The sequence below is a fragment of the Ooceraea biroi genome, chromosome 6, assembly GCF_003672135.1.
Source record: "Ooceraea biroi isolate clonal line C1 chromosome 6, Obir_v5.4, whole genome shotgun sequence".
In the NCBI taxonomy this organism is placed as follows: domain Eukaryota; kingdom Metazoa; phylum Arthropoda; class Insecta; order Hymenoptera; family Formicidae; genus Ooceraea; species Ooceraea biroi.
This window is the reverse complement of record NC_039511.1, coordinates 16,290,134-16,314,386: the sequence shown is the minus strand read 5'-3', so window position 1 is coordinate 16,314,386 and position 24,253 is coordinate 16,290,134. Positions and strand designations below refer to the sequence as shown.

General features: G+C 38.0%; 1 protein-coding gene across 1 annotated transcript in view; it reads left to right on the top strand.

Annotated features, from left to right (window-relative positions):
• Positions 1-1,266: 1,266 nt before the first annotated feature.
• LOC105284540 (cytoplasmic dynein 2 heavy chain 1) overlaps positions 1,267-24,253 on the top strand; it is a 23,901-nt gene continuing 914 nt past the window's right edge. Inside the window, exons 1-46 of the mRNA XM_011348152.3 lie at positions 1,267-1,524; positions 1,910-2,238; positions 2,455-2,617; positions 2,782-2,963; positions 3,035-3,147; positions 3,403-3,648; positions 4,821-5,041; positions 5,186-5,584; positions 5,726-5,967; positions 6,158-6,481; positions 6,706-6,772; positions 6,895-7,231; positions 7,456-7,807; positions 7,951-8,293; positions 8,411-8,573; positions 8,827-9,046; positions 9,312-9,438; positions 9,647-9,970; positions 10,048-10,329; positions 10,396-10,642; positions 11,389-11,896; positions 12,423-12,815; positions 12,909-13,088; positions 13,272-13,637; positions 13,727-13,845; positions 13,925-14,235; positions 14,463-14,611; positions 14,788-15,069; positions 15,293-15,522; positions 15,831-15,959; positions 16,040-16,288; positions 16,372-16,808; positions 16,895-17,029; positions 18,018-18,247; positions 18,365-18,574; positions 18,792-19,080; positions 19,286-19,795; positions 20,027-20,283; positions 20,665-20,862; positions 20,944-21,175; positions 21,465-21,618; positions 21,812-22,028; positions 22,135-22,565; positions 22,827-23,129; positions 23,287-23,531; positions 23,720-24,014. Of these exons, the coding sequence (XP_011346454.1) occupies positions 1,288-1,524; positions 1,910-2,238; positions 2,455-2,617; positions 2,782-2,963; positions 3,035-3,147; positions 3,403-3,648; positions 4,821-5,041; positions 5,186-5,584; positions 5,726-5,967; positions 6,158-6,481; positions 6,706-6,772; positions 6,895-7,231; positions 7,456-7,807; positions 7,951-8,293; positions 8,411-8,573; positions 8,827-9,046; positions 9,312-9,438; positions 9,647-9,970; positions 10,048-10,329; positions 10,396-10,642; positions 11,389-11,896; positions 12,423-12,815; positions 12,909-13,088; positions 13,272-13,637; positions 13,727-13,845; positions 13,925-14,235; positions 14,463-14,611; positions 14,788-15,069; positions 15,293-15,522; positions 15,831-15,959; positions 16,040-16,288; positions 16,372-16,808; positions 16,895-17,029; positions 18,018-18,247; positions 18,365-18,574; positions 18,792-19,080; positions 19,286-19,795; positions 20,027-20,283; positions 20,665-20,862; positions 20,944-21,175; positions 21,465-21,618; positions 21,812-22,028; positions 22,135-22,565; positions 22,827-23,129; positions 23,287-23,531; positions 23,720-24,014 (11,977 nt within the window). The 5' untranslated portion in view covers positions 1,267-1,287. The remainder of the gene's footprint in view (positions 1,525-1,909; positions 2,239-2,454; positions 2,618-2,781; positions 2,964-3,034; positions 3,148-3,402; positions 3,649-4,820; positions 5,042-5,185; positions 5,585-5,725; positions 5,968-6,157; positions 6,482-6,705; positions 6,773-6,894; positions 7,232-7,455; positions 7,808-7,950; positions 8,294-8,410; positions 8,574-8,826; positions 9,047-9,311; positions 9,439-9,646; positions 9,971-10,047; positions 10,330-10,395; positions 10,643-11,388; positions 11,897-12,422; positions 12,816-12,908; positions 13,089-13,271; positions 13,638-13,726; positions 13,846-13,924; positions 14,236-14,462; positions 14,612-14,787; positions 15,070-15,292; positions 15,523-15,830; positions 15,960-16,039; positions 16,289-16,371; positions 16,809-16,894; positions 17,030-18,017; positions 18,248-18,364; positions 18,575-18,791; positions 19,081-19,285; positions 19,796-20,026; positions 20,284-20,664; positions 20,863-20,943; positions 21,176-21,464; positions 21,619-21,811; positions 22,029-22,134; positions 22,566-22,826; positions 23,130-23,286; positions 23,532-23,719; positions 24,015-24,253) is intronic.

Genomic DNA, 24,253 nt, shown 5'->3' with positions numbered 1-24,253 from the left:
CTTAAGTAAGAAATTTACTCTTGGTATTTTATAATTTGACGCTGGATTCTCTAATGAAATCTGTTTGACAAATCTTAGAAAATCGCTTGGATTGGGGGCCCCAAAGAGAGGCGGTTCGACGTTGTGGCCTTGATGCGAGCGACCGCAGCTCACGCACACGTTCCGATCGCATAAGTGCCCGTAAGGCGCAAGAATGCATGCTCCATAAATTTACAAGGCATTCGCATAATGCAGCCAAAGAAACTGAAGGAAAATTTACGTTCTAGAATGTCGTTATATACTTGACATATTCTCCTTTCGACTGACCTTGGGTCAGTCAAAAAGTTCGAATCGATTTTCAATAGCTGATACATACATGTAATACAGGCAAGAATGTTAATAATATCTAGATCATAGACAATAGTATCTAATTATAGACAATGATTTATGATGGTGATTACTTGGTTGACGACTAATTGGTTTCTACTGAATGCAACGCAGTACAATATGACGCAAAAATCGAACTGAACTTTTTGACTGACCCAAATCTCTGATCTCTCTCGATTTTTCTCAGAGATTTTTTCTGAAGTTCTCCCTCTTTTCTGAAAGAGAGAGAGCGAGGAAGATCGTTCTGTATTTCTTACATGATACATGTGGCGGTTATCAACGATTAAAATAATTATCCTCTTCCATAATACTGTTGGACGTTTTTATCAAACACGTGGAAGCTACTGCTTGAGCCACATCTATGAGAGCTTTTTAAATTCTTTGAAGCCGTGGGCGCTAGTTGATGAGGAGCAGTTCAGAGACTGCCTGATAATGCATTACACCGCTTATGAAAGCATATTTTAATGTATGAGCGATGCTGGGAGACGAATAATTGATTTTATGTTTAAATTTTTATAGATAACGTATAGTATAAAAGCTCAATAATGCTTATATACATATAAATATACATTATAAATATAGATAAATATAATAAAAATAGTCACAAGATTGCTTGTAAGTACTCATGAACAATTTTTCTAGAGATTCCATATAAAATATATAATTTACACACTATATATATATTTGTAATCTGTGTGACAGATTCGAGTAGCTTCACGCGCATTTGCGCACGTGCGACCATGCATGTAACGATAGTGACAGCTGTTGTGTGTTGGTCATTGGTCGTCGTGACGACCTGGCAGAGCCGACATGGTATCGACTCCTGGTTCCATGCTTGACACTGTCCCTCGTGAAACTAACCGGGCACAGGGCTCGTGATTTTTCATCCCGCGAAAAAAATCCGCGTAGAAATCGAGCGACATGGTGATCGCTGATAAACGGAGATCTCTGATAGTCTCTACGGCGGGGCACTTCTTCAACACGTCCGTGCGACCTGATGGAGAGGATATTGAGGATCAGGAAATCCTTGACCGTTTCCTGGAGCAGTCGTCATGTAGAACTCTGTGTGCCAGGCCGATCGACGCGGACCGGAAGAAAGCCCGCTTAAAATTAAGCACCGATCTGTCGACTGGTAAAAACACGCTGGTCTTCTTTAAGGTACGCGATAGAGTTCTTATTTTAAAAGTACATTAATAACGAATAGATAAATATATTGTTATAATATTATTATTCTAATAATAGAATAATAGAAACGTGGAGAGACAGACAGACCGATGTTATAAGTCGAAAAGATCGGAATGATGAAGCACCCCTTTTCTCGTAATGATGATTATCCCATACGTGTGTCACCATGCCTTTGTGCATTTCTCCTCGTTGATCTCTAATTTCTCTCTATTCTCTTTGATCTCTAATCGTCGTCATGCTCGCTGATGAGCGTGACTCCATCCCGGCGATAGAAAGCATCCTCTAGAAAGCCACAATACGACAACCATCATCGGGACAACGCCGTTTATACTTGCTGATAGTGCAAAAATGCATGCAGGTGACAGCGGCGGTGGTTACCGAGGAGAACTTTCACGATGTGGTCCAAGTGGCCTCCACCGGTTGCGGGGATGGATCGGTATTGATCGAGGGCCTCCGACAGGTATGGGCGCCGACCCTTCGATCGTCCGGATTAAGTACGTCATGTCTGAAGAAATTGGAGGAGAAGCTACTTAGTTCCGGATTTTCGACCACCGTCACAGAAGAGGAGGAGTTTTGGAGGAAGAGACGGGACGAGGTGAAACGCTCGCATGAGAAAACGATCTGCGAGGATGCTGAAAAATCGGTGAAGAACATCAGAGTCGAGCTTGAGAATGCTGCCGTATCGAGGTGCGATAATTGCTTTGTCGTACTTTCGAGTTTGTGGTGTCAAATATGAGAAGAAATAGTAGCAGGAGTATATGTTTATTGTTTCTCTTGGGGCTACAATCTCTTACATTCTCTTACGAAAAGAATCAAAAATCGATTATTAAGAACGTGATAGTTAAAATATCTTAAATTAATATATTTTATTACACAGCTTACTGCTTCTTTTATTGCATACAGAGATGGATTAATTGCTGTAGAAGAGGCTTGCGAGGCCATTTCCGTATTTGTGGATGATTTGTGGAAACTAGGGGGACCTGCGTATACAGAAGACCGAATGAAATCGTTTCTCGATGTGATCGGCAACGAATTAGTACAATTGATACAGAATTATATCGGCGCAGTATGTTAATTCATAAATTCTTTCTCGTTAATTCATTGACTTTATTTATCTATATTAATTAATATTACTACAATCAAGATTTAAAAAATGGACTACTTAAAAATTTTCATAAAATTTATAATTGTTTAGAAATAAATACACGTCGATTACCATGTTTGCGATAGGTTGATGCGACGGATACACGTGCAAAGGACGAAATGGTTGTACTTGGAGCGACAATATGCGAGAAATGGGTGAACGCTACGCATAAACTGACGGAGCTTTTCTGGCCACATCATTCGCTTCATCCTTGGCGTGGCGCGATCTTCGTACCCGGAAAATGCTCAAAGCTTGGCAAAAACCTCAGGTAGGCAATGATGCGTGATGATGAGAAGAAACCTATTTGGAATCGATAATAAACACAGCTGTAATCCCCAGACAATTGTCCGAGCTGCGTGCACAGCATCGTCAATTGAGCAGACTTCTAACTCCGAATGAAAGATCTGGACTCGGTATCGATAAATTGCTCCAAATCTTCGATGACACGAAAGGTCTATCTTTTTATTATATTACAGAATTTTATTATAAAAATTTTATTGTAGAAATATTGTACATTAATTTTTCTCTTAAAATTGGAATCGGCTAAATAATTTCTCTTCTTCCGCGTCACAAATTGTTTAATGATAAATGACTAAAATAATTCAAAATGTATATTAAAAATCAGCAGTTTCTTCATTAATCCATTTTTATAATAATCTACATAAGTGTTAAAAATGTGTTAAAAGTGTTAAAAAATTACGATGTAGTTGTGTTGGGAGATGACGAGAGAGATGACGAGTGGGACAGATTGAGACGCAAAATTGAGGAAGGCCTGGTGCCAGCTGAGGAACGTGTTGCTCAAAAGCTGAAAAATCACATTGCTGACACGACTACTCCGAATGCTTTGGTAGCCGAATTTGGAAAGTACAGCGAACTAATGAAGAGAGAAGGACTTAAAAGAGAATTGCGCGGAGAACGAGAATCGCTGCTCACGGTGTATCCTGATCTAATCGGTAAATGTAGTCATCTATAACATTATCATTTGTTACATATTGTTCCTTTTAATAATTTTTTCTTTTAATACAATATCAGAGAGACGCTAATGTGCATAATTTAATTTTTTCTTGCGATTATTTAGTGTGTTTTTTACAAATACTAGTACAACACAGGCGCGCGCTATGCGCGTACCATTTTATTTTTAAATATTAATAATGTTTTCGACTAATACTATTCATCTATTATTTATTATATGCACAATTATCACACTCTACCAAATTGTTAACCTCCACGCGAAGACATTTAACACGGCTTTTTTAAGAGTGGATTTGGCATATTGTGAAGAGTTTTCGACGATTGAAAATCCTTTAGATTTTAGAAATGAAAAAGTTCTAGCTATTAAAATTTTTTTCTTTTTCCGAGTAGTTCTGTGCTATTTATATTGTTATTTGGCATATTGCCTAGAATCCTCGATGATTTAAAATTCGTTAAAACAACAAATGAAAAAGTTCTAGCCATTAAAAGGTTTTTCTTTTTCCGAGGAGTTCTGTGCTATTTATATTGTTATTTGGCATAATGCGAATAGCTCTCGGCGAGTGAAAACACTTTAGATTTAGAAATAAAAAAGTTCTAGCCCGTAGAAATTTTTTCTTTTTCCGAGCAGTTCTGAGTTGTTGATATAATTATTTTTTATATTGCCTAGAGTTCTCTGCTATTGAAAATACCGTAAACTCAGAAATGAAAAAGTTCTAGCCCTTAGAAATTGTTTCTTTTTCCGAGGAGTTCTATGCTATTTATATTGGTATTTGGCATATTGCCTAGAGTTCTCGATGATTTAAAATTCGTTAAAACAATAAATGAAATAGTTATAGCCATTAAAATTTATTTCTTTTTCCGAGGAGTTCTAGGATATTTATATTGTTACCAATACAACACAGGCGCGCGCTATTTAACGTTTTCGAATAATAGTATTCATCTATTATTTATTATACTTTTTTAGATGCACAATTATCACACTTTACTAAAGTATTAACCTCCACGCTAATTGTAAGACAGCCACGCGATGGTAATCTAAACTTAACATAACGTACAACGCGAATCGAGATTTCCAATCAGCGTCGCAGAAAAGAGACAACAATGATTTCGATTTGATTTAACACGGCTTTTTTAAGAGTGGATTGAATTACAGAGAATCGCTTGGCTGGTCCCGATACGGAAAATCTTTTGGACGCTCCCAAAGTGCTACAAGAGGTTCAAGCTGCCAGATCTTCGGAAGTACGGCTTGAGAGCCTGGCTAAATTAGGAAAAGAGCTGCTTGCTGATCTGCCGGGATACGAGGATGTGGCGACGCGGCTATCGAGTGCTTTGAAAGAAGCCGAAGAAAGAAAACGGGATTTGGTTGAAACATGGGTAATTCTTATTCACTTTTACTTAACATAAATAGACATATATTTATATTAAATTCTTATATACACCATGGATTACGCTATGCATTTTAATTGCGCTGCTTACAAACTCGCTTATTAAGAAATTGATTGACATCTTCACTTACAGATAGACAACACCAAAAATGATATAGACAGAAAGGAATTAACTTTGGGCACCGATTCACCAGTTGTTGAGCTTACCGGTACCAGTATGATGCGAGTGACATATGATCCTCGATTGATGACTCTGATCAGAGAAGCCAGAGCGTTGTCCGGCGAGGGGATCGAACTGCCGAGAGAGATTAGAGACCTAGTGGAAAGAGCCGCGTCTTTAGCAGGGCGAGCTAGAGCTCTTCAGCAAGTCGCTACCTTTCATAACACGATTGGCGATCGTATGGTACCCTCCCAAAGACCGCTTATGCTGGCGATAGCCCTTGAATTGGCGCGAGCCGTTCAGCAGCAATCGGGTGTTGTTTGGTCCGACCCTCATCTGGTCGATGTGTATACTGCTCGATTGAAAGAGTTGGTGAGGATTTAGGTTTCTTTCTTTTTCATAAAAATAATACTTCTCGTAGCAATTGGAAAAAAATTACTAGGCATTTATGACAAATGAGAGATATAACTGCCAAGTAACTTTGTGATATGTTTAATCGAATAAATTACGCAGGTGGTAAAATTCGCACGACAAAACTCGGAATTGATCTCGAAGCACACTACGTTGCGGGACTACGTGTCAAATCTGTTGAAAGGTGATGCTGTGCATCTGGTCGGAAATCAAAATATATGGAAGGAGACGCTAATAAACATGAGAGCGATCGTCGACGCGGTGGATTCTGAGTACGGTAATGCGAAGGCTTGGAAGCTGCATTGGGATCGGCAACTCTTGAAGGCGTTAGGTATTGCATACAGGTACAGCGATAACTTAGCAATCTAAAAAAATTAGATTAATTTTTTTAGTAATAATAATTTTTTAATAATCAATAAAATTCTATCAACAACAAATCTCAATTTCATGAAAGTATTATAGTCATTTTTCATTTCCGTTTAAAAAAATTTCATATAAAAGATTTCTCAATTTATTAATGGATATTTGCTTTAGAAATGCTTTGCCATCCTTGTCGAGAAAACTGCCTGAGATTCGTGTGGAACTCACCTTCCGGGACGGATCCTTACAATGGAGACCACCGCTCGAGGACATTCGCGCGAAGTTATACTCCGCTATACGCCGGTCGTTGTCCATTCCGATGAATTTCCGAGGTGTAGGAGACGTCGCTGATGCACACTTTGGCGATTTGGTACAGAAGAATGCTTATCTTTTCAGCGGCGTTTACAAACAAATCGAGATTGCATTGTCCACTCTCGAATTATTCAGGACCAAGTGGCTAAATCTAGCAACGCCGGCTAATATAAATATTAAGGAATGGTAAATCATCCCTAAACATTGTAATAAGTAATTTTAAATTATAATTAAAATTTTTACTTGTAACATTTTATAGAATTCTCATAAAATCAATTGCAACTTTATCGCGTGATTAATTTTAAGGCAATTCGTTTCGTTTTGGAAAGTAAATCATGCGATAGCTCTTGCATGATTAATTATTTTATATTATTCACTTATATTATATTTATATATTTATAAATTTTTAGGTTGAAAGGTAAATCTCCTCAGGAATGGGCGAAAGCTTTCAAGGAGGCCAAGCAATGGGCTCAAGAGGCAAGTGTCACCTACAATAGTGAGATAAGCAGACTGTTGCAATCTTGAATAAAATAACAATATCTTCAGTCAAATAAAAAGAAAGAGTAATTATGGGAAATTGTTGAATCTTTTGCGCACAGGTTGGAAAGTTACGAGGTTGTGACGTCAAAATCTTATGCATATGCGTCGACACTGCAACGACGAGGAACGATTTAGAGACCGCATCCCGCCACTATTGGGAACGCCTGTGCTCCGATTTAAGAGCGGAAGCGTCTTCGCGGCTGGTAGCCGTTGTGGATTTCCTATCTTTCGCGTCTAAGGAACTTGAACGTAGACCACGCGATGTGGAAGAGGTCGGACTAGTTCACGAAGCTCACGCCCGTATCGAACAACAATCGGCTAGCATTGCTGAAGAGATGGAGGCTGTTGCTGTGCTCGCCAAAGTTATGGCTGCATGGACTAGTGAAAAACTCGACGGTAATATTCTGTCAAATAAAATTTGCAAATTTTGTTAATTTCCTCAAACATTAAATTCACTTATTTAATATTAATTGCTCGATATTAAACATACTTGTAAATTTTATTCTATTATTATAAAAACTATAAAAAAAGAAAAAATTACTTTTATATTGCTTGGACTTGTCTGCTCCTTGTTTTTGAGTTCATAGTTTGACGTAACTGTCGATATTCTTATTTTACAGGTGTTAACGCGGCTTACGCCGCTTGGCAGGACTTGGGAGATCGTTTGGAAAAGCACAAGGCTGTTATGGCACGTCTATTGGAGGATGCGAAAGTTAATCTTCGTCATAGAGCGATAGCTCTGAGAGATGAAAGAGAAAGATGGCAAGCGAAATGGTCTACGAGATCGGAGAACCTCACACTTGACTGGTTGATCTCGATGAAGGAACGTTGGATCAATTTAAATGGACAGATGGATTCTTTGAAAGCAGATTGCAAAAGAATATCCCTGGATCTCGAAAATGTCCTGGAAGACGAGGATATTAATATGTCGCAATTTGAACGGGAGTTAGAGACCGAGGAGTCAAATTTCAGGTTTGTGGAATGGAAGGCAATTCTGGCAAAAAAACTGGATATTTTTAAAACTAGAAATTTTTCCGTAATTTATTATATTAACAAAAAGTAATTTTCAAGCAACGATTAACAATGACAAACGTACGTACGATGCGCGATTGTAGATTTCAGTCTGAGTTTTTGGAGGAGCTGAAAAATCAGGAAACTGAAGAATGGTCCGTGGCGAGAAGAAGATTGCCGAGACTCCACGACTGGCTTGATTCTTGGCAAAATAAGATTCGTTTGCAGGATAACATGGAGGCTGATACCTTCGTCGGGAAGAAGATTAATGAAATCAGATCTACGATCGAAACTATTCAACTGCTACGTGGAGACGAGATTGCCGACGAACACTGGACAGAATTAATTCCTATACTAGGCTTGAAAGTCGAAAATCCACGAGATATTACTTTAGGTCACTTGCTCGCTTGCGCAAAAATGTTGAAAGAAAATGAGAACCAAGTGAAGGTAAAAGCATAATAATTTTAAGATTATTAACTCTCATCGAGTAGAGATATAGTTGCTTTTCAGTCAGTAATCAAGTGTTCACAATATAGTGTGCAATACGTGTTTCTTCGTTCTCAGGAAATAACGAAACGAGCAGTCGCAGAGAGCGGGATTCGACAAGCGTTAATGGATCTGGAGATTTGGGAGAATACAGCGTCGCTTCCGTTACAAGAATCCACTGACAGCAAGAATATCGCAATCTTACTCGTAGGAGATTACGGAAGTTTGTTAACGAAAATAGGTGCGACATGTCTACTATTACCTGACGTTTGCTTCTTAATTTTTTCTTGACGTTTTCGCAGTTAAAACGAATCTCTTTTAAATTTCTTTAAAAAAATATACATGTACAGCTACTGTGACATATTTCTGACAAAACATCGTCAATTTCTAGCCTTTAATTTGTAAATAATTGGCAACTTATTATATAGAATTTTACACATTTTTCTTCATATGACATAATTCAGATATTTCATTTTATATTAAATTATTAATAGAGGAATTAAGGCTCTTGCTGGAAGGAACGAAAGGTACATCAGGGCACGACAGATTTGCATCCAGAGTAGCACGCTCCGAAGCATCCCTATTAGAACTTGAAGAAAGAATTAAAGTTCTTAGCACTGTCCAGAGGAAATGGATCTATCTGGATCCTGTCTACGGGAGTGGAGCAGCTCCTAGTGACTCTGGACGATGGTCAAGGGCTGATAAGGAATTTAGGTCCGTAATTATAAGGATATCTGTAAAAGAGTACTGTAAAAATGAAAGCAGAAGAACATAAAATCAAGATCAAATCAAATTTGCCTATTTTCTCAAAAACATAAATACGTACATTATTAATTATTTGCGATATTTTCTTATTACAATAGTAGAATATAATTACAAACTTTTATATATCTAATCTTATAATGATTTTCTTATATTATTTTTTTCTCTTTACATCACATTTAAACACTAATTTGTATTGTATTATGCAAATTTTTAGGTATCTTATAGGAGAAGTATCTCGAGATCCTAGAGTACTATCCTTGAGAGGACTTTCTTTACCAACTTTAGTAAATTTAAAGGATCTGCTGGACAGGTGTCAGAAAAGTTTGGATGAATTTTTAGAGGTAAAATTTAATAACGAAGAAATAGTTATTCGCGAATGTATGTACAGGATATACCACGGACAGATTTTCTTTGTCGTCAATAATAGTTACATAATATCTTATATAATTTTATCCGATTTACTCTGTAACTAAATAAATAAGATTCTACAAGAAAATAAAAACATTCGTTTTAATAACGTAAGTATCTAAAGCAGCTTTCATGTTATAGGAGAAACGAGCAGCTTATCCAAGATTATACTTCCTCAGCGACGAGGATCTTTTAGAATTGGTATCAGGCAGCGGAAGAGGTTTAGAAGCTCATCTACCAAAGCTGTTTCACGGTGTGGGTTCAGTAGAAAAAGAGAATAATACATTGACGGCGATAATATCACCTGAAGGAGAAATACTAAAACTAGTAGAAGCTATTGATCTCACTGAACCACTACCACGATGGTTGCATAATCTTGAGAATGGAATAAAAAATACTCTTCGTCAGAATCTAGAGAAATGTTTAAACGATTCCGCGCCTGATCCGTCCGTTTATCCTACACAAGTAATGTGTTACGTTTTATACATCGATCGATACTATTTTTGCTAGATTACTATTTTTATAATTTTAATTATTTCCAGATATTACTACTAACGGGAAGGATAGCTTTCACCGAGCGCTGCGAATATGCTTTAAAAGAAGGTCAAGCAGCTTTGCAGAAATTTGTTGAATTTCTGGAAACGCAGAGAGCAAGATATAGAGGATTGGAGGATGCTGGCGACAAATTGACTGCGCTGAAAGCTCGCGGTCTTCTTTTGGACACCGTTCATCACTTGCAGGTGGCTAGAATGTTATTGAAAATCGTTGCAACTGGCGAGAATGCCGGTTGGATGTGGTATAGACAATTGAGGAGCTATAGAACAGTAAGTTTCATTTGAAAAAGCTATATAGTATTTTATTACATTATATTATATAATCGTATTTTAAAGAATCAAGGTGCATGCATAGTACGATGTGCCGGTGCAGAGTTACCGTATCGCTTCGAGTATCAAGGAGCGTCTGTTGGCTTAGTGAGAACACCCTTGACGGAAAGATGTTTCTTGGCTCTCACGCAAGCTATGAAGCTCGGCTTGGGTGGAAGTCCGACCGGTCCCGCCGGAACTGGGAAGACCGAGAGCGTCAAAGCGTTAGCATCTATCTTGGGTAGACTAGTCCTCGTTTTCAATTGCGATGAAGGTAAGAATAATATCCTTCGATTTGTGAAACGCAACTAATCATTTATTATCTAATCCTTCTCTGTTTATACAGGGTGAGGCACCTAAAACAGGCCACCTGAATATCTCGGCTGTTATTGGTGATAGAAAAAAATGTGTCAGACCAAACTTGCATGGTTTCGAGGGACACATAATTTGTTCTAAATAGTTTTTTATTAGGTGGACGCGTATAGGTCATATGAAGGTCAACTTCGTTTTTTTAAATGGTATGATATGTTTGTTTACGTACCATCTAGTAGAGCGTTTGAAGATGCGCACATTGATCTACGGGTCAAAATCATTCAAAGGAAAACAATTTACTTTATATTGCCTAGAGTTCTCTGCTATTAAAAATACTGTAAACTCAGAAATGAAAAAGTTCTAGCCCTTAGAAATTTTTTCTTTTCCGAGAAGTTCTGAGTTGTTGATATCTATATTTTTTATATTGCCTAGAGTTCTCTGCTATTGAAAATACCGTAAACTCAGAAATGAAAAAGTTCTAGCACTTAGAAATTTTAGCTTTCAGTGACCTTGAATGATTGTTTAGAACAAATTATGTGTCCCTCGAAACCATGCAAGTTTGGTCTGACACATTTTTTTCTATCACCAATAACAGCCGAGATATTCAGGTGGCCTGTTTTAGGTGCCTCACCCCTGTATATATGTCAATGCTTATCGTTGGTTAAATATAAAAATGATCATTGAGATTAAACAGACAATTTGTGGCAGGAATGGATACCGGCAGCATGAAACGCATCTTAGGTGGCCTAGCACAAGCTGGTGCCTGGGGCTGCTTCGATGAATTTAACCGCCTCGAGGAAGACACCCTGAGTGCGGTAGCGATGCTGGTGGGACCACTTCAGGAAGCACTTCGCAACGGTTCATCCGATATCTCGCTGGGTGATCAGAAGATCAAGTTGGATCCGCATTGCTGCATCTTCATCACGATGAATCCAGCTGGTGTCGAGTACGGAGGCAGGCACAAACTGCCGGATTCCTTGGCGAGGCTGTTCAGACCTATTAGCATGGCACATCCGGACAAGTCAGACATCGTTAGAACTTTGCTGGAGTGTGCCGGCTTTGTGGAAGCGACCACTCTCGGCAAACGACTTGTGGAAGCCCTCGACATTGCTGGAACCATGCTCTCCGAACAGCCACATTACGATTGGGGTCTTAGGGCGCTCAAATCAGTGCTCGACACGTTACATCCAATTGCTAATGTCGATGAGACCACCAGGTATATTCAACAGTCTCTAAATCTTTTAGAAATAAAAAATCTTTAGGTCGCGCGTGAATTTGATTAATAGAATTAACATTGAGGTATTGATTTTATTTTTAATAATCTTAATTGTTAATGTCTTATCTGATATTTAAGCGATTAAAATTTCTCGATAATTTTAGACATTACTTATATCAGTAAAATATATTATCAGCATCCAGTTTCTTAGTATCTGCACGTGGAAGTTTGTGAAGATAATCGCTTAAATAATCTTCATGATAATCTTTACGTGCCTGATTTCACTTTGATAACGAACGTACCACTTATCCGGAATTAAGTGATAAAAAGACAATTGTGATATAATTATCTCATATTTCATCAGATATTTTATTTTATGTCTTTTGTAAATCCTTTTCTTTGTACCCTATCTTTATTATACAATATTAATATTTTACTACTTAATTATTTCTCTCATTAGAATGCACTCTGCATAAATATGTATTTTTTAATTCGTTAAAAGTAAAAAAATTTCTCTTCTTGGCAGACTTCTCATTTCAATCAAGGCATCGACCCTTCCAAAGCTGACGGAGGCAGATACGACGAAATTTTTGTCGCTGTTAGACGATCTCTTTCCAAAGACCGATCCATCCTTGTCTGATTTTATGGAAAACGAAAATTTGCCCGTCACGTTATTGAAGATCTGCGAGGATCGAGGACTGACGAAGGAGATTGCCAACAGATGCGTTCAGTTGAATGACCTGTTACAAAGCAGAACTGGTGTTGCCATAGTGGGTCCACCGGGTAGTGGGAAAACATTGATTAGATCGTGCTTGGCCGAAGCGTTGGCGAAGATTGGTGAATCTGTGCAACAGATCGCCGTTTATCCTGGCGCGGTACCAAAGAGTAGATTACTAGGACAAGTAAATCCACGAACGAGGTAACTTGTTCAGACACATTTTGTTTGCAAATCTTAGAAACAAATTGGCTTTTATTAAAATTGCAATAACAACAAATATTCGCATGCAATCAGGGAGTGGAAGGAGGGCGTTCTGTCGAGTGCTGTAACATCTGCTGGAAACTCCGGGACCTGGATCATTTGCAACGGGGATGTTGAACCAGAATGGGCGGAAGCATTGAACTCAGCCCTGGACGACAATCGACTGTTGACGTTACCCAATGGAATAGGAATTAAACTTGGCAGCGACACGAGGTAAATGTGGATTAATAATAATTATTATATGTTTATAACAATATTTATAACGCGTGGTGATATCATCGATCTCAGTGAACCATGTAAAATAAATACTTGCTTTGAGCGAATATCAAAATCTTTATGAATTACACGTTTGCAGCATTTAATTGATCAATCATGTTAATTACGTTTGTAAAATAGGTTTATTTTTGAGACCCACAAGCTCGCCGGTGCCAGTCCGGCGACGGTTTCGCGATTGGGCGTTCTGCATCTTGGATCGACGAGATCAACGTCCTTGCTGGTGCCACGGCGATTAGAAGAGTTCTCTTCAACGGCCGCGGAGATCACGAACGCCCATTTGTGCTCATGCATCGACGAAACCCTGAAAATAAATACCGAAGGCTCGTCCGCATCCGGTTTGATGGCTGCCGCGTTCTGTCATCTTCGTAAAGCACAAACGTTTGCTCAAACCACTCAAGCTCTTCTAGCCTCGCTGTGCGGCCAAATCAAAGATCCGCAATCTAGAGACGACCTCGCGAAGATTATCTATGGATCGACTGATAGTTGGCGAGTGATCGATTCTTTTGTCTGTCTCTAATATTTTTGATTGTTAATCAATTTTATCGTTCTAATAATAACGATTTGCTTATACTCAGGTGTCCTGATCCACAAAAGCCAAACGCTGTTCTGTATGACAGTGAAACTGACCGACTCGTATCCTTCAACAATACGTACGAGTCTGTTGACACTGATGATGGTCCCATTTCAATTTCAGGTATAATACAAGCTACATAATAAAATACATAAAATTTTATTACTCGTGCATGTTTAAACATTTTTTGCATGCTTTGCAGATCGCCTTAAGAAAGCATCAGCAGCTATTCTGCCCTGGATAGAAGATGGTCATCCGATTATGATCCGCGGCCCGGAAGCTTGTGGAAAAAGTGCCTTGATCAACGTTGCGTTATCGAGAATTAAGAATTCCGATACCGTAACCATAGTGAGAGGATCTTCGTTTTACGGTCCAGATGATCTCAGTCTTCGTTTGAAAAAAGCTTGCTTACGTTTGGAGTCTTCTTCGCAGGGAAGAATGTATAAACCGAGAAGTGGCTCTCGTTTGCTTCTTATCTTGGAAGATATGCATCTCGCTGCTAAAGATTTACAGGTATGATCAAATCAACTTCTTTAATTTCCTACTCTATAAATCACAACTCTTAACAATCTGATAGCAGTAAATTTAGTATTAGACACATCCACGAAAATGAAGTTGAATAATGAAAAGGAATAATAAAGTTCTTTTGTATTGCGTTTCCGATAGAATTTTTTAATCTAATTATTCTAATAAAAGATAAAAATTTTATCCCACTTCCTTAACCAAATTATTGTTTTTAGGAATTGGTGAGAGAATTACTTCAAGAAGAAGGATTCCTCGAGGATGATCTTGTATTTTCTAAAGTGTCCTTAACGATCATATGCACTGCCGATGTGTCCACTCGATTGCACCCACGACTTGAAGCCTTATTTGCAACTTATTATCTAGAGTGAGTAGTTTCTTTGCATAAAAATATGTAAGTCAAAACAGGCGTTAAAAAAAGAGATTGGTATTTTAGAAATTATAGTCTTTTTAAATCAAATGATTGATTTTTAAATTATAGAGATGTTATTCAGATATTTATGTTATGATTATATATTCAGATATGTATAATATTTATTACAGACATCCAAGTCAAAGAGATGTTGCAGCAATCCTCGAGCTCCATTTAAGAACTTCATTAAAGCAAGTTGACTTTGTTATGGCGGAATCTTGGATCGTCCGAATGCAGCCTAGCATTTTGGAAGCTTTTCGATTTGCGTGTTCCGCTCAAGAATCCTCTCTTGCATGGACTCTCAAGGATGTTATCTCGTGGGCAAGACGCTTGAAATATTATCCTATACCCGAAAGCGAAGTGGATATTACTCGTCAGTTGTTAGATATCGGACATCGGCTATTTCGTGCGAGGTTCGTTTCACGTCGTTTAAATTAGCGGAACAAAATGAGCAGAATCAGTTTTACTTCATATTATTATTTCTTGCTCATATGTTGTAAAAAAGTTGTCAAGGAAAACAATTTGTTGCTTTGTAAGTTTCTTTAAAAACTAATTGTTCCTCTAAATGAAGATTAAGTTAGCGGAACACTATAATAGTTTTAACAACATAATAAGTATATTCTTCTTTTTACCTAGACTGACGCCCAAGGCATTGACACGATGGAAATCCTTATTAACTTCAAAAGACTCTGAAATAAAGGACTTCAAAAACGACATATATGTGTGGAAGAGCGCAAACATTGGATTGTATCCTATGAGTAGAGAACAATGGAGAGAAGAGATCATCAATGCAGCTGCCAAATGTGCGAGAGAAGGTCAACCGATACAAGCACCGATTTCATCTTACTTTTTGGAGACAGTAGCTGGCAAGTAATTAAATTTGGTTTTACTCATAGGATTGTTACACATGTATACTGCAGAAAATATCTTGAGAATTAATCGTAAAAAGAATTTCTCACAGTCATTAAATCATTAAATATTAAATTATTTGCATAAATTACTACGTATATATTTAACAAGTAAAATCTCCTAAAAAGATAGTCCAAATCTGTTTTTGAATTTATATCTTGAATTTGTATCTTAATGATCTTTTTACTCATTAGTATGACATATATGTATAAATATATATAATGATAATATAATAATTTAAATAATAATATTACATTTTTGGTAGGACTGTGTTGGGCAGTAGGATGCAATTTTCGCGGCATGATTCTCGTTGGACGACCAGGAGCGGGCAGGAGGTCGGCAGTTAAACTGGCCGCAACCTTCTCTTCCCTTCGACTGATCGATTCAGGACCTGGTACCGTAAGATGAACTGTAATCTACAAAAGCGCGATGTTTATTATTGTACTTTGTTGCATCCGTTAATAATCTTTGCAGGACGCGGTAAAGCAGCGATAAAGAGTGCGGTGCAAGCTGCGGGCATTGAGAATCAACCCACTCTGCTTCTGTTGGAAGAACATCACGCCAGAGAAGACACTCTGGTCGTATTGGTGAGCGCTATAGTGTCCAGAGGGGAAGTTCCGGGTCTCTTCACGACGGAGGAACTCGACGCGTTAGTCGCACCGCTAGCCGACATGGCTCAAAGAGAAGATTTTCAAGGAACATTGGAGCAGTATTTGTACCATCGTACGTTATTCAGTACAACAGAATGTAACTAATCGTCTGCCAATCGTCAACAATCGACATGAACGATTGATGATATTTTGCAGGTCTGCGCAAGTATCTGCGAATAGTAGTGATCATGGATACGGAAGAGATCGAGTTATCGTATTTGTTGCACTTGGGTCTGCTTCGGTATTGTGTGCTGCTCGGATCTGGACCTGGTTCCGACGAATGGTGGTCCCGGGAGAGTTCACTGATCAAGTTAGCGATTCAGGAAGGCACTCTGCAGATAAATGAGTTCGAGGAGCTTCCGGCTGGCGCGAAAGTGATAATTGGAGCTCATTTGCAGGCGCCGCGCCATCAGAGAGCACCTGCAAGGTTCCTCGCTCTGATGCACACCTGGAGGCACCTCCGCGACACGTGGAGCAAAGAGGTCGAAAAGAAATTGCAATCTCTCGAAGCCGGTATCGGGAAGCTCAGGGAAGCCGGCGGACAGGTCGCCAAGTTGGAGGACGACGTGTCTAGGCAACGTCAAGAACTTGAGGTCCGTACATATCACATAATTGTTTTTATAATAAAACACTACTGTAAACATTAATATTATAATTATAAAATATTATCGTATCTAAGGTGGAGAAGGGCCGGGCTAATGCTGCTCTGGAGCAAATCACTGCTACCATGAGAGGAGCGACCACTCAAAGGGGAGAGATGACAAGCTTAAAGGCCACCACGGAACGCGAGAGTACCGAAGTTGCGCGGCGTAAGGTGATATCGATTTTATCACTTATCGATAACGATTTATTAAATTTATCAACGTTTAAAGACCTTGAAGATGATGTAACGCGATGTGTTCATGTCGGTGTGAAGTATACAGAGTGAGGCACCTAAAACAGGCCACCTGAATATCTCGGCTGTTATTGGTGATAGAAAAAAATGTGTCAGACCAAACTTGCATGGTTTCGAGGGACACATAATTTGTTCTAAATAGTTTTTTATTAGGTGGACGCGTATAGGTTATATGAAGGTCAACTTCGTTTTTTTAAATGGTATGATATGTTTGTTTACGTACCATCTAGTAGAGCGTTTGAAGATGCGCACATTGATCTACGGGTCAAAATCATTCAAAGGAAAATAATTTACTTTATATTGCCTAGAGTTCTCTGATATTAAAAATACTGTAAACTCAGAAATGAAAAAGTTTTAGCCGTTGAAATTTTTTCTTTTCCGAGAAGTTCTGAGTTGATGATATCATTATTTCTTATATTGCCTAGAGTTCCCTGCTATTGAAAATACCGTAAATTCAGAAATGAAAAAGTTCTAGCCCTTAGAAATTTTTTCTTTTCCGAGAAGTTCTGAGTTGTTGATATCTATATTTTTTATATTGCCTAGAGTTCTCTGCTATTGAAAATACCGTAAACTCAGAAATGAAAAAGTTCTAGCACTTAGAAATTTTAGCCTTCAGTGACCTTGAATGATTTTGACCCGTAGATCAATGTGCGCGTCTTCAAACGCTCTACTAGATGGTACGTAAAAAAAACATATCATACCATTTAAAAAAACGAAGTTGACCTTCATATGACCTCTACGCGTCCACCTAATAAAAAACTATTTAGAACAAATTATGTGTCCCTCGAAACCATGCAAGTTTGGTCTGACACATTTTTTTCTATCACCAATAACAGCCGAGATATTCAGGTGGCCTGTTTTAGGTGCCTAAAGATGCAAAACTTAATCTTACCGTTTACGGATACAGAGGGACATAGAGGCAGAATTAGGCAAGGTTGAGCCTCTAGTGGAACAAGCTGCTCAAGCAGTGGCTGGCATAAGTGCCGACGCGTTGGCTGAAGTTCGTTCATTGAGAGCACCGCCAGCGCCAGTCAGAGACGTGCTCGAGGGTGTTCTTCGGCTAATGGGCATAAAGGATACATCTTGGAACAGCATGAAGACTTTCCTTGCTAAGCGTGGTGTCAAAGACGAAATCAGGTAAGCGTTATTAACTGAATATTTTTAACTTATTTTTATTTTGTTTCCGTAACGTGTCGTTTTATAGATGCATTTGTTAAGCACGACGGATTAATTCTTTTTGCTCGTAATGCGCAGAAATTGGGATGCAAGGCGCAGCACATCTGCCAGTTTGGAGGCGGTTGCCAAGCTAGTGAAAGAACGTCCAGAAAGCTTCGAAGAGAAAACGGCGAAGAGGGCATCAGTAGCGGCCGCCCCATTAGCCGCTTGGGTTCTTGCTAATCTTCAGTATGGTCAAATATTGCAGCAAGTTGCTCCGCTGGAACGGGAACAGCGACAATTGGCTGAGTACGCATGTATTTCAATTGTTAGCAAAAATGTTATATACATATTCTTAATATTATTATTTTTTGAATGAGCACACAATTTTTTTATTAATTACATTTCTAATCTAATTTCTTTTTTTTAGTTATTTAATTTGGATTTTTCTTTTGTGTGTAATTAATTTTTTTAAAACAATTGGTTTATTATTTTTTAATTGCCTTAATTTTCGGTATTATTTAAGGCGATTAACGGCGGCCGAGACACAGTTGGAAAAATTGGCAACTGGATTAAACACAGTAGAAAGTCGCGTGGCGCAGCTTCAGAAGGAACTTGCCGAGCACACAAGAGGTGCAGCTGAACTGCAGCTGCGAACTGAATCTACCGAGTCTAGTCTCTCGACGGCGCGAGCTCTCTTGCAAAAGCTCGACACCGAACATCGCGATTGGCAAGCTCAGTTAGAGGAGCTAACTGCCAGGAAAGAAAGATTGGACGTCGAAGCCGCCAATGCCGCTGCTCTGCTTATATATCAGGTACATAGTCTCCTTTATCGAATTAAAAGCAATATGTTATCTTTGTTCCGATTTATATCAATCAAATCTGCGAAAACAGATTTTGCAAAAATATTTATTAATATAATTAACATAATTATAATTGTCTTAAATATAATAATGATTACTCATAACGAAACAATTGAGTTTCAAGAACTAATGGCTGAAAAATTAATACTTTGCGTAGGATCCCGAGAGGGATGACGATTGGAAGATATCGGTGACGAAGTCACTGATAACTGAGCGCGAGAGATTATTGTGGAGAGCACAGGGTTTGCCAGCAGATACAAGCAGTTTAATCGCGGCATCTCGCGTATTGAAAGGACCTTTGGTTTCTATCTTCCTTGATCCTTCGGGAGTGGCTGTATCTTGGATTAAACGTAGTTTTGCCTCTAGACTCGAGATTACTCATCCTGAAGATTCCAAGTTCCTAACGACTTTGGAACTCGCTGTGCGTTTCGGGAAAGCTCTTTTGATCGAGGAGTTGGTGGAATTTCCGTCAATATTGTTACCGGTTATTCGCCAAAAGCCACTCAGGTTGGGCGATCGCACTTTGCCAGCTCAACAAGGCTTCCAGCTTTTCCTAGCCACAAGAAAGGACAAATTGGAGGATATCCCAAAGGAAGCCGATGCTGTATTGTGTGAGATCACTCTCGGCACTGGTACGAAGAGCTTAGCGGAGAGATTTGTGGAGAAGGTATGCGAAAAGGAATTCATTGCTAAATTGCGTACAACTGGAGCCAATTCGGTATTAAAATAATACAAAAATAAGATAGAATTTAAAAAATAAAAACAGTTGAGAAAGAGATAAAAAGTAAAACTAAGTAAACTTTTTAAGTAGTTGTACACTTAAGATACTTTAGTCAAGTTCTTGTTAATGAGAATTTAATCATATTAAAATGTTAATTAATGACTTTGTCGCGGAAAGTTTTTGTTAAACGAAACACCGGAGTTGGAGGCACAAAGAAGAGAAGCTTTGGAAAGGGAAGAAAGATTGTCCGGAGAACGAGACGCGGCCAGGCTGGAACTATTACACCAATTAGCGACAGCCAGAGGCCAGGATCTGTTGCAAGAATCTTATGAACAAGGAGGGCTCTTATCTTCATTAGAGGCAACACAATCCAAGGCAAAAGAAATTGCTACCGCCCTCGAGGAAAGCAGACAAAGTTTAAACGAAGTTTTGAAGTACTTTGAAAACTTTTAATAAATTTAAATCAGAGACAGTGATATCAGTTCTATATTTCATATGGAAAATATTGCGCAAAACATTAAAACGAAAAATACATAAATTTTGGACTACAAATTATTAAAAGACTTTATAAAGCAATTATCAAAAATTTTTTAAATTATGTAGATTATTTAGAAAATTGTGATATTATTGATAAGAAAATAAAAGAATAAGTGAAAATATAAATTAAATTTCCTTAGTAGTAGAATATTGATGCAATATTTAAAATATTGATATTTAATAATGTTTAATTCGGAGATAAGAAACTGATATCAATATCTCAGGTTTATATCAGAGATTAATATTCTTCATCTTCTTCATGTCATTTCTCTTTCTAGGCGAGCTAAAAAGCACGAAAAGTTTGCGCAATTTGCAGCTGACGTTTACGAGACTATTAAGGGATTGACATTCCTCAGTCCTCTGTACGTCATCTCCACAGAAGTCTATATGGACATCTGCCTGAAAGCAGTGCAGGGTGATAATAACTTCGTGGTTGATAAAGAGAAAGGAGAGTCGCGCAGCCTGATTGAGAAACGGTGAGCTTACATTTATATATTATATTCTGATTATGAAATTGATATCAAATCGTCACATAATTACATATTGTGCCATATTAGGTTGATAACTCTGACGTTCCACCATTGCGCAAAGGCGGTCTACAGAAAGCATAGACTTCCTCTGGCGTTGCACATGGCGTTATCGTTAAATCCAGTGTCAGACGTCGAGCGAAATCTCCTGTTCGATAATGGAGCGATCGGAAACACCGATAAATTGGCCTTCGAATTGCCCGATTGGATACCGGATGAACGACGCGAAGCTGTGCGAGCTTTAGGTTCCTCTCTACCTGATGTGTGTAACGAAATATATAATAATAATAATAAATAATATATAATAATAATAAATATATAATAATAGAGATGTCTGAGAAAGATTATATTAGATTGCCAAAAGCTTGCAAATTATTATGGAATTTGATGTTTCGCAAAATTTATAATAATCGTGCCTGGCAAACATTGAAACGTAATATTTAATGTTCACAATTGTATATGAAAAACTTTTATTAAATTAATCCGTTATTCTCATAATATTCGAGAAATTTATATCAATATTAATATAACATTTATCATTTTTATTAAAGGTGACTGCTAAGATGAAACCTTCTTGGTTAAAGGACATTTCTAACATTTATGCGGACGATGAACTTAGTACTTTTCAGAAAGTTTTAGTTGTGAAAGCCCTTCGACCTGATTATTTACATTCCGCTCTTTCCAAATTGACTGCGAAGCAATTAGGTAAGTAGCAATATCTTTCAAGAATTTACGTCGTAAAGAAAGTTTGAATGTCGCAAACGTTCTAATAATTTAGTCTGCTGCAATGATGTAACTCAGTTTTAAGATTCGAATTTTCAAGCAATATGAATAATTAAAAATTGAAGCATATTTTGTAACGAATCATGTAATTTCATTTTTAATCGGATTACGAAAGGTGTGAAGGATTTGGCTCCACCTCTGTGGACGTTGAATTCGATTGCCCAAGAAAAAGAAGGATCGTATCCTGTGCTGTTACTTTTATCACCGGGAACGGATCCCGGTCCCGAGCTTAACACATTAGCCGCGAAACATGCTTCCATTGGATTTACCGAGGTTTCCTTGGGTCAGGGACACATAACTCAAGCCGAATTGGCGTTGGAAACCGCGTGCAGGTAAAATCCTAAAAGTCTAAAAATATATGGCACATCCATGATATTAAAAGCAATGTTTTAAACGCTTTAATCTCAAGTATTAAAATATATGTTTGTCATTTCATAGAAACGGCAGTTGGGTATTATTGAGTAATCTGCAACTTGCTTTGAACTGGTTACCGCGACTGGAGAGCTTGCTTCGTTCGTCAATGTGCACCACGAACAAGAATCCTTCCACGAGGATCTGGTTAACTACCGAGGAGACCTCCGGGTTTTACCCGGGCTTAGCAGGACTCTGTCTGAAACTCGCGTATGAACCTCCCGAAGGAGTGAAGAGAAACATGAAGAAGTCGCTTCAGCAGCTTCAGCAATCGCAGCGTAACGATGACAGCACGGCTGCCGTATTAGTGCTCGCCTGGTTACACGCGATTCTGCAAGAACGACGAAATTTCGTTCCTCAGGGCTGGATCAGGTCGTACGAGTGGAACGAGTCAGATCTCGAGGCCGCCTACGAGTTGGTGGTGAAAGAGATGACAAGGGAGAAGCGATCGCAGCAAGGTATCATGCGACCCAAACTTGATCAGCAATTACAATATTCTATAATTGCCTTATTTTATTATATCTCAATTATCCTTACTAACAAGTTTGAGTCTATACAAACTTTTGCAAAATTAAACATTAAATTTTATATATAATAAATTTAAATTTAATACGAAGTAGCGTCGTGTATTATATATATTCATCGGTAAAACTTCGTTATAAATTAAAAAATTATATTTTGATGTTTTACAACAATATATATAATATTATTGGAAAAAGGGGATTGGCAGATTGGAAGGGGTTTACTCGACGTTGCGGTTTACGGTGGGCGACTACAGGATGACTATGATGCAAGAGCGTTGCGCTCGATGATACGCGAGACGTGGTCCAAGGATATCTTCGAGGGTCGCCGGAAGCTGGGAGACGTGTTAAAGGTAACTGACGTGATCCTCAACGATCCGACGAAGTCGCTGGAAAGTTTGAACGATTCCGATTCACCGAAAGAGTACTTTGGTCTCCCTGCCAATGCTCACAGAGCATGGGAAAGGGCTGCTGCGGAGAAAGCCTTGATATATTTCAAAGGTATTTATCAGTACATGGATAGTTTACGTATAACTATAGTTATGTACCAACAACGCATATTGATGTTTAATTATGATAAAACATGCAGATATTATAAATACTGCAAATTTTATTTATATTTTTGAAATTAATTAATCTCTGTTGAATTTTTATTCAGGTATCTTAATAAAGCCATTCAGCAATGATGACGAGAATAGCAATAAAGTGGAGAAATCAAAGGTTCAAGAAGATCTAAAAATAATTATAGATCAACAATGTTCAACGACATTCACGTGTGATACTGATACCAAACAGAAAAGAGATCCTTTGCAGGACTTTTTCATAGATGAGGTTAAACTCACCAGAAAATTATTAAATATTGTACGTGCGGATATGGAAGTATCATCCTTCAACGATAATGAAGTGAGGCAGATTAAATAGTTACAGTTATTACTTATTTACTGCAACAATAATCAGAATTTATTATTTATATTATTATTATAGGAATAATGTTTTAATTATTGATAAGAATAATAAATCTATTTCAATTAATATAATAAAAATTATAATTCTACATAACAATAAATAATAACTATTATTTATAATTGAAGACTCCCAAGCACTGGCTCGCAGAATGGCGAACAGGCCCGAGGAACGCCATTCAATTCGCGAAGGCACTCTTGTCCAAGTACGAAGTGCTAAAGTCCTCAGTGATGAGCACACCTCGACGAATCGATTTGTCTCAATTATCTCGACCACGTGCGCTTCTGACTGCACTCAAACAGTACACCGCACGAGAGCTCGGTTACCCATTAGAGACACTTAATCTTTGCGCTAATTGGACCGAGACTCGCATTAATAAAGGGTGGAAGATATCGCTTCAGCTGGAAGGTTTACTTATATCAGGTAAGATTGATTACCAGAGCTCAGTAATTAATTTTTCTTTCCTGTATTATTCTTTATATCGGAAGACAAATGTGTCAAGGATCATAGGTTAATCTTTCTATCTTGAAAAAAGAGAAATAATGAATAAGATATATATTCTGTTCGAAAGGATTAATTATTAAATATATGCAAGTTTTAATCTTTTTTGCACGCGAAATATGAAATACAAAAAAGATTAAAACTTTTGCACTCTAATATTG